The sequence below is a fragment of the Dendrobates tinctorius genome, unplaced genomic scaffold, assembly GCF_039654945.1.
Source record: "Dendrobates tinctorius isolate UK_male_01 unplaced genomic scaffold, ASM3965494v1 ptg000038l, whole genome shotgun sequence".
In the NCBI taxonomy this organism is placed as follows: domain Eukaryota; kingdom Metazoa; phylum Chordata; class Amphibia; order Anura; family Dendrobatidae; genus Dendrobates; species Dendrobates tinctorius.
The window spans coordinates 24676410-24692229 of NW_027361706.1; the positions used below are offsets into that span (position 1 = coordinate 24676410).

Here is a 15820-nt window from a genome sequence, read left to right on the forward strand (position 1 = left end):
ACACAGGAGCCCCAGACATTGCACATTGCGGAGGGGCCCCAGACATCACACAGGGGCCCCAGGCAGCACACAGGAGCCCCAGGCAGCGCACAGGAGCCCCAGACATTGCACATTGCGGAGGGGCCCCAGACATCACACAGGGGCCCCAGACATTGCACATTGCAGAGGGACCCCAGCCATCACACAGGGGCCCCAGAAATTGCACATTGCACAGGGGCCCCAGAAATCACACAGGGGTCCCAGACATCACATAGGGGCCCCAGTCATCGCACAGGATTGATAGTATAATGAAAACCTGGCACTCAACTTAAATGCTTAAATGGAACAGTTTATTTGTAGTACCAAACAAAACGTTTCGGTCAGTGATGACCTTCATCAGTTACTACAAGGTGAAGAAAAAAAATTGAACAAAATATAACAAATGAACAAACAAACAAAGTTTAACCATAAATAAAGTATATACAAAAATACATTAATAAATAGATTCTGGACATAATAATATAAATGGAACATCCAACTCAGTTAGGGACCAAAAATATATTCAGTGGTCAGATTAGAAGGAATAGCTGAAGATTAGAACATACCGTGTTCAAAGATTGTCTGTACTTAGATTGGAGGGCGCTTTTTTTTTTTATGTCCCTGTAAAGCCTTAAGGAAGATGAGTGATAGTGTTAAATGAATCTATATTCATTAGTAAATGAGGTAACACTGCAGCCTGATACATACCAAATGTCAGTGTGATGCTGGAGCGCAGTTAAGTCTGTAGGGCAAATATAATATAGACTGCCATTAGCTGGCAGTAAATTGTTAAGTGCTGCCAGTAGTAAAAATGTCATAGTGTAATAGTAAATTAAGTTTTTCCTTATCTGTCTGGCAGGGAAAGCGCAAGCCTGGTCCTCCTGGACACTGTGTTCCACAGCTTGTCAGAGAGGACAGCGTTGTGCTGAGATAAGAGAAGAAGAGGCGGGACAAAGCCCTTGACAGGCACGGAGGTTGGGCCAATGGGTGAGAGCTAGGTGGTGACATCAGAGGAAGAGAATGGCTATGTGCTTCACCTCTCTGAAGAATGCATATCACTGCAGTGTGAGGGCAATAAAATGTTCCATTTATATTATTATGACCAGAATCTATTTATTAATGTATTTTTGTATATACTTTATTTATGGTTACACTTTGTTTGTTTGTTTGTTCATTTGTTTTATTTTGTTCTATTTTTTCTTCACCTTGTAGTAACTGATGAAGGTCTGCACTGACCGAAACGTTTTGTTTGGTACTACAAATAAACTGTTCCATTTAAGCATTTAAGTTGAGTGCCAGGTCTTCATTATACTATATATGGTTTCGGAACCTACCTCGGCACCACCACAGTTGTGCACAAGGTGTTTTTTCCTAATCGCACAGGATTGAGTGATATACTCAAGAACGGAGCACCAGACATCGCACAGGGGGTCCCAGAAAGTGCACAGGAGGGAAGAAACAGCGCACAGGGGGCAGAGACAGCGTCTCCCCCTTGTGCGCTGTCTCTTCCCCCCTTGCGCTCTGTCTCTGCCCCCTGTGTGCTGTCTCTGCCCCCCTGTGCACTGCCTGGAGCCCCTGTGCACTGCCAGGGGCCCCTGTATGCTGCCTGGGGCCCCTGTGCACTGCCTAGGGCCCTGTGCTCTGCCTGGGGCCCCTGTATGCTGTCGAGGGCCCCTGTGTACTGCCTGGGGCCTTGTGCTCTGCCTGGGGCCCCTGTGTGCTGCCTGGGTCCCTGTGCGCTTCCTGGGGTCCTGTGCTCTGCCTGGGGCTCCTGTGTGCTGCCTGGGACCCTGTTCGCTGACTCTGCCCTCTGTGTGCTGCCTGGGGCCCCTTTGTGCTGCCTGTGGCTCTGTGAGCGGCCTGGGGCCCCGTGTGTTGCCTGAGACCCGGTTCGCCATCTCTGCCCCTGTCTGCTGCCTGGGGCCCCTGTGTGCTGCCTGTGGCCCCGTGTGCTACCTGGGGTCCCGTGTGTTGCCTGAGACCCGGTTCGCCATCTCTGCCCCTGTCTGCTGCCTGGGGCCCCTGTGTGCTGCCTGTGGCCCCGTGTGCTACCTGGGGTCCCTGTGCTCTGCCTGGGGCTCCTGTGTGCTGCCTGGGACCCTGTTCGCTGACTCTGCCCTCTGTGTGCTGCCTGGGGCCCCTTTGTGCTGCCTGTGGCTCTGTGAGCGGCCTGCGGCCCCCGTGTGCTGCCTGGGACCCCGTTTGCGGTCTCTGCCCCCTCGTGTGCTGCCTGGGACCCTGTGTGCTGCCTGAGGCCCCGTTTTTGTGGTTCTCAAAAGCGTGAAAAATCTGATCTACAGCAGCTGGGGTATATTCTGATCGGGAGGGGTATAATCTGGCCTAGACCACTTTAACCCCGGGTATATTCTGGGCGGGGGGTTAATCTGGCCTGTTACACCTGTATGATGTATACTATAGGCGACATCATGTAACTTTGTGATACCGGAGCCATACACACTATTTTTTATTTGTCACATGATCATGTATAACCTATGGTTGTGTGAAGGTTCTGGTGTATGTATTTTACACCAGCTGTTCTGCCTTATTTTTTTTTAGAGATCATGTAATAATTTCTTTACTTGCTACTTGCAAACTGCTGTGGTGCTATCTGTTGGTATCCCACTATTTAATTTTCATCTCTTGATCATAGAATCATAGAATCGTAGAGTTGGAAGGGACCTCCTGGGCCATCTGGTCCAACCCCCTGCTCAAAGCAGAATTCGCTAAATCATCCCAGACAGATGTCTGTCCAGCCTCTGTTTGAAGACTTCTATTGAAGGAGAACTCACCACTTCTCGTGGCAGCCTGTTCCACTCATTGATCACTTTAACTGTCAAAAAGTTTTTTCTAATATCTAATCTGTGTCTCCTCCCATTCAGTTTCATCCCATTGCTTCTAGTCTATTGATATTAATAACTTGTATGTTGTTAGTTTCTAATAAAGATTTACCTTTTTACCATGGTTTGTTTAGTACAGAATTGTTTGTAGGATTTAATTCTATGAATTGCCTGAGGATTAAAAATGCTCAGGTGCGCCCAGGTACGAACATTAACTGTAAGGGCCCAAGGACTCGTCACTTACCATAAATATATATATATATATATTTTCCTGGTGTAAATGTTGCTGTTCTCCTGAATCCGGTGATGTTTTTCCTTTGTTCCTGCGCCTCTCCATTCCGGAGTCTTTTTTATTTAAGAGTGCTTGGCCCCCAACTCTTTTTTATCGGAATCTTTTTAAGGACCACACCCACTTGGATATAAGACTAGATTTCTACACAGAAAAGAGAGGACCATATCTCAAGACCTGAGTGGTTCAGGAACAATAGAAAGATAACGCCAGGTTCAGGAGAACAGCAGCAGTTATGGAAAGTTCAAAAAATGCATATTTATGGCAAGTGACAGATTCTCTTTAAATTTATCTTATAATACAGAAATTATAGTTTTTATAATAGTAATAAAATCACCATACCTGGAGCCGGTAATGAGAAATGGGCACTCTGACCTGGAAAGAGATAAAAACATTACATTAGGCAGGCCTTTATTGGAATAGATAACACAGACAGATATTCAGACAACCCCAAATATTCCTCTTCAGCTCGTATTGCTTTAAATTTGTGATTTTGCGTCTCACAACACAAAGAGTGAGTTCCACAAAAGAAATCTTTGTCACTTAGACAATGTCCCTATATTTCGCTTAGCCCCAGTTTCAAAATATTTTTTGTTGATACGTATATGAGTATGAGTTCTGTATTCTCATGGTGTACTGATCCAAAGATGGTTCTTATACTATTTGCAATCTCGATTAACCCCATAGTGACAAAGCCACTTTGGTACTTAATGACTGGGCCAATTTTTTACAATTCTGACCACTGTCACTTTATGAGGTTATAGCTCTAGAACTCTTCAACGTATCCCACTGATTCTGAGAATGTTTTTTCATGACATATTCTACTTCATGTTAGGCTAGTTTCACACTTGCTTTTTTTTGCAGCGCGTTTTTCCCGCAAAAAACACATTGAAAAAACGCATACAAAAGCATACAACTGCTGCGTTTTTTTCAAGCATTTTTATGAGCATGCATGAAAAAAACGCAGCGTTTTTATGCGTTTGTATGCGTTTTTAGTGCATTTTTACCGCGTTTGCGTTTTTTCCAAACATTAGGTGGCCCCTCACACTAACCCAAACCATGACTTTACTAACCCTAACCCTAACCCTGACCCTAACCCTAACCCTGACCCTAACCCTGACCCTGACCCTAACCCTAACCCTAACCCTTAACCAAACCATACCCTGATCCTAACCCTAACCCTGACCCTGACCCTAACCCTTAACCAAACCATACCCTGATCCTAACCCTAACCCTGACCCTGATCCTAACCCTAACCATAACCCTAACCCTAAACCCCCTTAACTAACCCTAACTCTAACCCAAACCCCTAAATTCCATTGTCTAAACTAATGGTAAAAAAAAAAACGCATGTGCAAAAAAACGCATACATAAGCATGCCAATGCGCACATATGCTCACCATAGACTTATAATGGGTGTCTTGCTGTAAAAAAACGCATTGCGCGCGCATGCGTTTTTTTGAGGCAAGTCGGACGCCCAAAAAATGCAACAGGTTGCATTTTGTGCGCCCGAGCGCATACCGCAAAAAAACGCATGCGCGGAAAAACGCGTACAAACGCATGTGTATGCGCACATAAGCGCATCCCATGCAAAGTATAGGAAAAAAAAACGCATGCGCTATTTAGCGCTAAAATACCGTGAAAAAAAACGCAAATGTGAAACCAGCCTTAGTGGTAAAATTTATTCGATATGAATTGCAGACAGCAGCTTTTCTATCCTGTCCTATCTAGTTAGCTTGGGCCCCATCATTTGCTCAGTCTATCTTTCTATCTGTGTTAGTGTTTTTTCTTCTTGCTTCACCGTCATTATATGTTGGGGGCTGCCTATTGCTTTGGGGTCTGCTCTGGGGCAGTTTAGATTTCCCTTTCTGTCTTTAGGCTATGTAGTTCTCCGGCTGTGATCAAGGGGTCTAGGGCACCGTAGGAACCCCCCACGGCTACTGCTAGTTGTTGTTGATAGGTTCAGGGGTCTGCAATCCGATAGCTGCCAACTTCTCTGGTTTTCTGGACTTAGCTAGCATTTCTGTTTTTGTCTCCTACGGTGACTCATTCATAACACCTAGCCCAACCCAAACTTTAGCCCAACCCTAAATTTAGCCCAACTCTAACCCTAACGGAAAAATGGAAATAAATACATTTTTTCATTTTATTATTTTTACCTAACTAGGGGGTGATAAAAGGGGGTTTGACTTACTATTTTTTTTATTTTGATCACTGTGATAGGGTTTATCACAGTGATCAAAATGAACCAATAGGAAAAATTTCCTATTGTTGCCGGTTGGCAGATCTCGACAGGTGCACTGCGCATGCGCCTGCCATTTTCTTCCCCGGAAGAAGACGCTGGTGGCAGGGGGACTTCATTGGGCGGATGCAGGGACTCCAGAGGTACCCCGGGGGGGAATCAGGGACCCCATTTCTCTCTCCTCTAATGTGCAATCACATTACATTAGGCAGGGCTTTATTGGAATAGATAACACAGACAGATATTCAGACAACCCCAAATATTCCTCTCCAGCTCGTATTGCTTTAAATTTGTGATTTTGCGTCTCACAAGTTCAACACAAAGAGTGAGTTCCACAAAAGAAATCTTTGTCACGTAGACAATGTCCCTATATTTCGCTTAGCCCCAGTTTCAAAATATTTTTTGTTGATACGTATATGAGTATGAGTTCTGTATTCTCATGGTGTACTAATCCAAGGATGGTTCTTATACTATTTGTAATCTCGATTAACCCCTTAGTGACAGAGCCACTTTGGTACTTAATGACTGGGCCAATTTTTTACAATTCTGACCACTGTCAATTTATGAGGTTATAGCTCTAGAACTCTTCAACGTATCCCACTGATTCTGAGAATGTTTTTTCATGACATATTCTACTTCATGTTAGTGGTAAAATTTATTCGATATGACTTGCATTTATTCAAGAAAAAAATGGAAATTTGGCACAAAATTTGAAAATTTAGCAATTTTCAAACTTTTAATTTTTGTACTCTTGAATCAGAGAGTGGTGTCACACAAAATAGTTAATAAATAACATTTCCCACATGTCAACTTTACATCAGCACAATTTTGGAAACATAATTTTTTTTCTTAGGATGTTATAAACGTTAAAAGTTGACCAGCGATTTCTCATTTTTCCATCAAAATTTACAAAACATTTTTTTTTAGGGACCATCTCACATTTGAAGTGAGTTTGGGGGGGTCGATATAGCAGAAAATACCCAAAACTGACACCATTCTAAAAACTGAACCCCTCAAGGTGCGCAAAACCACATTCAAGAAGTTTACTAACCCTTCAGGTCCTTCACGAGAACTAAAGCAATGTGGAAGGGAAAAATGAACATTTTACTTTTTTCACAAAAAATTTACTGTGGAACCAATTTTTTTTATTTTACAAGGGTATGAGGAGAAAATGGACAACATAATTTCTTGTGCAATTTCTCCTGAGTACGCCAATACCCCGTATGTGGGAGAAAACCACTGTTTGGGCGCATGGCAGGACTCAGAAGGGAGGGAGCACAGTTTGACTTTTTGAACGAAAAATTTGCTGGAATCATTAGTGGCGCCATGTTGCGTTTGGAGACCCCCTGATGTACCTAAACAGTGGAACCCCCAATTCTAATTCCAACCCTAACCCCAATAAACCCCTAACCCTTATTCCAAACTTAACCATAACCCTAACCACAACCCCAACACACCTCTAACCTTAATCCCAACCCTAACCATAACCCTAACCACAAACCTAACCCCAACAAACCCCTAACCCTAATTGCAACTCTAACCATAATCCCAACCATAACCACAACCCTAACCCTATCCCATCCCTAACTTTAGCCCAACCCTAACTCTAGCCACAACCCTATGTTTAGCCCAACCCTAACTTTAGCCCAACCCTTACTTTAGCCCAATCTTAAGCCTAGCCCCAACCATAACCCTAGCCCAACCCTAAATTTAGCCCAACCCTAAATTTAGCCCATCCCTAACTAGCCCAACCCTAACCCTAGCCCCAACCCTATCTGTAGCCCAAACCTAACTTTAGCTCAACCCTAACTTTAGCCAAACCCTAACTTTAGTCCAACTCTAACCCTAGTGGAAAAATGGAAATAAATACATTGGATAAATGGATTTTATTATTTTTTACCTAACTAGGGGGGTGATAAAAGGGGGTTTGACTTACTATTTTTCTTTATTTTGGTCACTGTGATAGGGTTTATCACAGTGATCAAAATGAACCAATAGGAAAAATTTCCTATTGTTGCCGGTTGGCAGATCTCGGCAGGTGCACTGCGCATGCGCCCACCATTTTCTTCCCCGGAAGAAGACGCTGGTGGCAGGGGGACTTCATGGGGGGAAGCAGGGACTCCAGAGGTACCCCGGGGGGAATCGGGGGACCCCATTTCTCTCTCCTCTAATGTGCAATCACATCAGAGGAGAGAGAAAATAAATGGAAAATCAGACTTTTTTGCATTCGCCGTTATTCGCAACACTAGGGTCGGTAAAAACCAACCCGAATCATGTTTTCTGGGGTCTCGGCTACCCCCGGTAGCCGAGACCCCAGAGAAATTCTGACTTTGGGGAGTGCTATACACTTATTTCTCAGCGCCGTTAAAAAGCAGCGCTGAGGCATAAGTACCCTTAACTGCTGCCATTAAAAGGCATATTGGCGGTCGATAAGGGGTTAACAATGGACCTGTCAAAAAAAGTATGATTTTGTTATTAGAAATTAAGGGTATCTTTAAAGTTTTTTTAATATGGATTTTTCATTCTGAAAGATCCACATAATAAAAAAAAAAAGTAAAAAAAAAAAAGGGTCAGTGTATTTTGTGTGTTTTGACATGTTTTTCATGTATTTTTTTGTTTTCTTTTGCTTTAGTTGATTTGGGCTGTGTTCCCACGATGAGCTTTTGGTGCGTGTTTGACGCTGTGTATTTTTGCGGTGTCAAAAACGCATCGTCTTACAGTTCCAGCAAAGTGGATGGGATTTATAGAAATCTCGCGCCCTATGTGCTTCTTTTTCACTCAGGGTAAACTGACCTGCGGTGCGGGTTTGAAATCCGCAGCAGGTCAATTTCTCTTGCGGGTACGCTGAGTTTTCTGTGCGGATTTTCCTGGTAGACGCAGAAGATGCAGAAAACTGCAGGTAAAAAATGCACATGGGTTTTTAGTGCGTTTCCGAGGTGGAAATGCATAAACAAACGCATGTAATCTGCTCCTAAGTATATCAATGAAGTTTTGTCAAAGCCAAATACCAGGAAGTATAAAACATAGCAGCTTTATTTAAAATATGACACAGCAACAAGAGACAAAGCTGCAGAGTCAAAAACATGACAAAAAAACCGCAATAAAAAAGGCAAGTAACCTACGGTAATTTAAATAATAAGTGCAGAAATGGTGCAGAAATCCTGCAGCATTACAAACGCACCAAAAGCTCACCGTGGAAACGAAGTTTTAGGCCACATTCACACACTGAGTATTTGGTGTATTTTACCTCAGTATTTGTAAGCCAAAACCATGACCGCATATGGCGACTACAGTTTTTCCCTTTTTTCCCCAATACCTACCCACCTCCAGTATCCCCCCACTCCTAAAATAACACACACTACAATTTTAAATTCTTTGGATAATTTTTGCCACAGCGGCCGATTTTATTAACGAACAATAACATTAACAATAAACATCAAAAATATTAATCATAATGCAAATAATATGAGGGGAGGGTTCTTGGAGCTAAAAGATCTGGCTATAAAACCTTTTTGGCCCAAAAACCAATGTAAAAACTCGACCACCATGTTACCCTCAGCCGTCCAGCCCAGCTCGAGGGCACCGTAACTCCCGTTCCGGGAGACTAACCACCAGAGCTCCAGAGGTAAAAAACCCCATCCAGAGCCCATAACCAAAAAGCCAGATCCCCCATACCATTTTAAAACTGTCGGGAATATTACTTCCAACTCCTTCCCCGACCAATCACCGCCAACTCCAAGAACCCCACCCCCCACCAACCACGAACAGCCCTGACCACCTCAGGCTCGTGAGTGCCCCAAAACTACCAAGGCCCTCTCAATCCCCTCCTGGATTGCCAATGCCCACAAATCAACTCCAATAGAATTTAAATGAACCCCATCGTCCAACCAAAAATTACCGACACCTGCCTCCAACTCAAAGTGCCTAACGATAATTCCCCCATTTCTAGACACAAACCCCGACACTGCCCGATTCAATTTTACCCTAGCCCGGTTAATCCCCTTTAAAGACCTCACTTGCCTCCACCTCTTCCTAGGTACCACGTCCGACCATACAGTCACCACGTTCGGGAAAGACGTCCACAATCTTAAAAAATCGGAACGTATGTCCCTAATTAGTTCCCTCACCGGCCTGACCCCTAATTCGTTACCCCCCGCGTGTATGACAATAACGTTGGGGGTTCTGTCCAGGCGTGCGGACTTGGCTAATTCCGGTAGCACCCTGCTCCACACCATACCTCGGAAACCCAACCAACGGACCAGAACCTGCTCCCTCCTAAAGCCCAATTGCCTACCATCTGGCCTCGCGTCAGCCCGTAGCGCACCCCAATACACATACGAGTGTCCAAATATCCAGGCAAGAAAGGGGTCGGCACCTGAAAAAAAAAAACAGATTATGGAAAACACAGTCCTGGACGTATAACCACCACAATTATCGTCGAACATAAAGTAAATAGCGATCCGACTGCCACCTCCCAATTCCTTTGATCGCCTCCGCCCCCAGGCCTAGACTGTCCGCTTCAGTTGCAGCCCCAATCCTAAAAGAATGGGACCCGTACCTGTCCAGGGGAAGGCCCAATTCTAACAATCCCTTCTTCAAGACCGCAATGAACTGGAAGCGAGACAAATAGGTGCCATCCGCATGGCACAAAAGAGGACCCGCCCTACCTGCCCACACATCCCAATATGATTTCAAACAACTGCGTGGGCACATTACTGCCCCTTCGACTCGGCCCAAAACTACTCGCCTGCCCTTACCTAATTGATCAGTTTTTGAACGCCAAATCCAAAAAACAATGCCCCCCGACCAAAATTCCACGTCCTCTGCCAGCACCCCACCGGCTGAAACCTTGCTGCCTGACACCACCTCACCAATGCGCATTGCTCCAAAAAAGGCCAAAGAAAAAGCCAACCTAAAAAGCGCCAATTTGAATCCAGAAATACAAATACCCTCCAGGACTCTGCCTAAACTTTCCAACATACTAAACGAAATAGGCCTTCTTCTGTCACAAGCTTTTTTACCCCTGCGAAACCCCCTCAAAGCCTGTCTTATCAAAAAAGTTTTGGTCACATCCGTCATTCCCTGTAATTTAAAACCGAAAGCCAAACCCGCTACAAACTTGTTTACCTTAGCAGCGGACCAACCGCTGTCGGCCGCCCTCCCAATTAAAAGCAATACCGATAACATCCTATTCTCCTCGCTACTAACCCCGCCCCATTCCGCCATCCAACTCTGCCATACTCGCCACGAAGATTCGTAGGCTGACCATGTCTGATGCAATAACGATTCCCGAATCAGTCTTCCCGCTCTTCCATAATCACCTTCCACAGATGAGAAGGGCATTCCACGCTCGTGGCATCCGCTCCTGGCGCCAGCTCTCGAAAACACCCCCACAGAAAACGAGACAAAGAGTCTGCTATTGAGTTCGTAACACCGGGCACATGCACTGCGGAAATCCCTGCATTCAACTCCAAACAACGAAGCACCAAAACCCTAACCAACCTGATCACAGGGGGAGAAGAGGCAGTCAAACTGTTAATCACTGCCACTACACTTGCATTGTCACAATGAAAACGCACTCTCCGATTCGCGAACATGGGACCCCACACCAAAACAGCTACCACAATAGGAAACAGTTCCAACAATGCCAAGTTTTTTGTAAGGCCCAACAACTTCCATGCCGGAGGCCACCGCCCCACGCTCCACTTTCCCTTGCAGTAGGCGCCGTAACCAAAGCCGCCCGCTGCATCCGTATAAATCTCAAAATCAAAATTGCTCAAAGTCTCCTCCTGCATCAACGACCGTTGTAATTTCGCAAAAAACGCTGCCAAACCATCAAATCCTCCCTATGCTCCTTAGTCAAACAAACATAATGGTGCGGAGCCTTCACTCCCGCCGTCGCACCAGCCAGGCGACGAGAAAAAATGCGACCCATAGGCATGATCCTACAGGCAAAGTTCAATCTCCCCAATAAAGATTGCAACTCCTTCAGGGTCACTTTCCGCAACTTCGCAATCCTATCAACCTCCTGTTTCAACAACGACAACTTGTCCTCTGGCAAACGACACTCCATCCTTTCTGAATCGACGATTATGCCCAAAAAACTTATAACGGTCTTAGGGCCTTCAGTCTTCTCTGATGCCAGCGGCACCCCAAAGTGCTCTGCCACCCAAACCATGGCTGCCAACGCGTTCCTACACAACGGTGAATCCGGGGGACCGATAAAAAGAAAATCATCCAGATAATGAATGATAGATTGTATGCCTGCAACATCCCTTACCACCCATTCCAAAAAAGTACTAAACATCTCAAACAATGAACACGAAATCGCCCAACCCATCGGCAAACACCTATCGAGGTAGAAACTCCCGTTCCAAAAACAACCCAACAGCGGGATACTTTCTGCATGAATCGGCAGTAACCGAAACGCGGACTCAATGTCTACCTTTGCCAACAGAGCCCCTGAACCATACCGACGCACCCAAAGCACCGCCGTATCAAAGGAGGTATACTCCACGGAACACAACTCTCTATCAATACCGTCATTAACTGACAAACCTTTTGGGTATGACAAATGCTGAATCAAACGAAACTTGTTCGGCTCCTTCTTCGGAACTACCGCCAAAGGGGAAACAACTACACCCGCTACCGGAGCTGTGGGGAACGGACCAGCCATCCTACCCAATTCCACTTATTTTTTTTAACTTCGCATCCACCACCTCCGCATGCATCATTGCCGAACGCAAATTTTTGAACGAAACAGGAACCACGTGGCCGGGAGGTGGAATCTTGAAGCCCTCAACAAAACCATTCCAAAGAACACTTGCCTCCGCCCGAGCTGGGTACCTATTTAGAAAGGGGGCCATCTCTTGAACTCTCACCGGACTCTCCCCCTTGACCGGCACCCACGTTCGGCTTACCTTTTCCTTTTTTAAAACATTTTGAAGCCCCGTGCGAGCTGCCATTGCAGTGTGAGCACACATGCTTGAACTTGCAGCTGTTCCCGTACTTACACTGCCCATCATTAAATTGCCAGCATGTACCCGACTTTTCTCTTCCTCCCTGGGTTGCCTGACCACTGCTTCCGTGACCTGCTTGCTGACTGCCGCCGCCCCCGCTCCCGTGAAAGGACTGCCCATACCTCACCGGAGCCATCACCTTCAGCCACAGCCCGATATCCTTCTGATCCACTTTATCTCTGGCCTTACCGCCTTCCTCTGTCTAAACTGCTCGTCATATCGCAGCCACGCCTGCCCCCCATAAATACGGTGCGCCTCCCCAATAGCATCTAAATAACAAAACAAACCAGAGCAATCGTCCGGAGACTTTTCACCTATGACACTTGCGAAAATAGCGAATGCCTGCATCCAGTTCACAAAAGTCTGTGGAATCAGTCGCCACCTCCTCTCTTCCTCCTCTTCCTTTTTACTATCATCCTTCTTCCCCTTATCCAGGTCAAATTTTTCCAATGGAAGAAGGGAAAATATCTCCACGTACTCATCCCACCAGATCTTTTCTTTCACTACTTTCTCTAAATGGGCACCCAAAGGACCCTCAAAACACACATAAACCTCCCCCTTAGCCCTATCGTCCAGTTTTATCTTATCATCCTTATCTGTCTCCGTCTGCACCGAGACAGATACCCCCGCCGATGCCCCCGCGTCGCATTCGACCGAGCGTAGCGCCTCACCTACTGGCTGGTTGCCGGAACCGCGACCCACTAACCATGCCCCCGCCGGGGATGGAGCTGCTTCCCCAACTACCCCCCCTTCCAGTCTCCTCAATATTTGTGACATATTGTCCAAAATATCCCTCAGCCCGGGCACTTCAGCCCCGGTAGGCCCACTAAGCCCCCCTGCTCTCTAGCATCCCCCATCCTACCCCCAACATCCTGCAATACAGCCCCTGCGGGCAACAGACAAGACATAGAGCCATACTCACATAGCTGCGCGGGTGCTGTGTCCCCGCCAGCTGGATATCCAGAATCCTGACGTCCTCCGTGATCCCGATGCACGCTCCACTGCTCAAGGCCCATGCCCCTGGCCTCCTCGTCACCAGGGGGGACCCAAGCTCGCGAATCCAGGTGCTCTCTGGAACTCCCGCCTGAGCGGGACCTGCGACGGTCCCTGGACCCGGACCAGCCTGACCGGTCCTTAGCATCCTCCGGCCGACTGCCGGACAACAGCTCGTGACTGCCCGCCGCTCCCTGTTCTCCATGATGTGCTGGGACCAGGCAGGGCATCCTCACACTGACCCCTCCCACCCGCCGCTCTCTCTGCCCTCCGTGCTGTACTAGGGCCAGGCAGGGAGTCCTCACACTGCTCCCTCCCGCCCGTCGTTCCCTCTGCCCTCCATGCTGCGTTGGGGCCAGGCAGGGCATCTTCACACTGCCCCCTCCTGCCCGTCGCGCCACTCCGTCTGGCGCCCCGACTGGCAGGCACCCCGGAGCGATACTCTTCACAGGGGGCACCTGCCGCATCACCTGCTGCCGCCGTCCCTCCTGGCGCCGCCCACTGCCGTCCTCGCCGCTGTGAAGGAGACCTGCCGCGGCCTGCTCCTTCTCCCAGGGGCCGGCTAGGCGCCGCCGTGCCCCGCAATGCTTCGGCTCCCGCCCGCGACGTCTCATCCAGTCTGGCCTAGTGTTCCTGTGCGGCTCCCGGTCTTCGGCTACAAGCGCTCACAGACTGGCTGGGCGGATTCCTGCCGGGACGGGCGCTGAGAGGGGAAGCAGCCCCGGCGCTTGTTCCGCCCGCAGGGTCCCTGGAGGGGCTCCGCAGCCGTCGCCTGCTGCGCGCTGTCACCTCCGGTGACAGCCTTTCAGGGGGCCGGGTCCTTCTTCCACGCCGGCTGGTTCCTGTTGGATCCGCCACCCTGAGGAGGGAGGACAGCTGTGTTTGGAGCCAACCTCCCCTCCTGGAACGGGCTGCATCTTGAAGTCTAGAAAACAGCTGCTCCACGGTCTCCATCTTCCTGTGAGCTGACAGGTGGGTCTTCTCTCCTCTGCTACCGATGATGAAGTGTGGCTTTTCCCGCACTTTTCCCACTATCCAGGCTGCCCCCACTATCCAGGCTGCCCCCACCCCGAACTCCTCCCCTGGCCCATCCCAGGCAATCATTTCGAACCGGCCATAACAAATTTAAAACTTGCCCGCCCATTGCAGTCATGGAGGGCTTCCTTTAGGCTGTGCCCTCCCCAGCCCCCCTCTGGAGTGGAACAATCAGAGGAAAAGTATAATGCTACGTTCACAAGTAGCGGAACTCTCATGGAAATTACCGCGAGAATTCCGGATTCCATTCCGCAATTTTCTCGCGGAAAAACTAGCATTTTGCAAGCGTAATTAGCTTGCAGAATGCTAGCATTTTCCAAGCGATCTGGAGCATCACTTGGAAAACTGATTGACAGGTTGGTCACACTCGTCAAACATAGTGTTTGACCAGTGTGACCAACTTTTTACTACTGATGCTGCCTATGCAGCATCAGTAGTAAAAGATCGGATGTAAAATAATAAAAAATATTGTTATTCTTACCATCCGGCGTCCCGCGCAGCCTTCCCGCCTCTCTCCACGCTCTCTGTCCCAGTAATCCTTTGCGAGAATGACCGTGATGGCGTCTGTTCTCGCGGGATCGCGACGTCTCGCGGTCATTCGGGGTCTCTGACCATATATCATGCTGGTCTCAGATGGGGCATCAAACACCTGGAGACAAAATCTCTTTAAGTTTAGAAGGACATATTCTTTGTAAATCATAATTTGCTATGGGTTTGGTTTAACTCAAATCATTTCAGAAAAAAAAACGTATCTATGATGTTCTGTGGCTGTATCACCCACATGTGTACATTTTTTGGGCACCACGATTAATTTCTATAACGCATCTAATTTTGAATATACATGAATCCATTTAACTTTTTACTGCTGCTCACTCTTTACATTATGTTAAATAAAATGGGCATATATTAATAATTTTTGTACATTCATGCTCTAATTTTGAGCTTACTTTCTGTACCTGTTTTTGTGCCTTGTTGTTTATTGTACTTATTCCCACCAATATTGCATTGTATTTCAATGCCTTTTAATCATTTATAATAAAATTATTGATTTTATGGCATAAGGTTTTTCCTTCTTTTGTATGATTTGTAAAAAGCTCTGGAAAAGTCGCCTACTCTAGGCAATATATAACTTATGGTTATTCTGTATATAAATCCAGTCTATTCAGCCAGCCCTTAACTGGTCTTTGTAGGCATCTTCTTGAGCACCACAAACTGTTTGCCAAGAAGACAAGAAGAAGGGGTCATATCTCAAGAACGTAGAAGCATGAGCAAAAAATAAGCCATATAAGATTCAGGAGAACAGCGCCATATACACCAGGTAAAAAATACATATTTATTGTAAGTGATGGGTCCTCTTTAAGATGACTGAATATGACATTTAGGGCTT

At 46.8% G+C, this 15820-nt stretch overlaps 1 protein-coding gene across 1 annotated transcript in view; it reads right to left on the bottom strand.

The window, feature by feature from the left end:
- Nucleotides 1–15820, bottom strand: part of LOC141088191 (inter-alpha-trypsin inhibitor heavy chain H3-like) — an 83352-nt gene that overhangs the window by 38568 nt on the left and 28964 nt on the right. The window contains exons 8-9 of the mRNA XM_073574115.1: nt 15356–15452; nt 3487–3519 (exon numbers count right to left, since the gene is read on the bottom strand). Of these exons, the coding sequence (XP_073430216.1) occupies nt 3487–3519; nt 15356–15452 (130 nt within the window). The remainder of the gene's footprint in view (nt 1–3486; nt 3520–15355; nt 15453–15820) is intronic.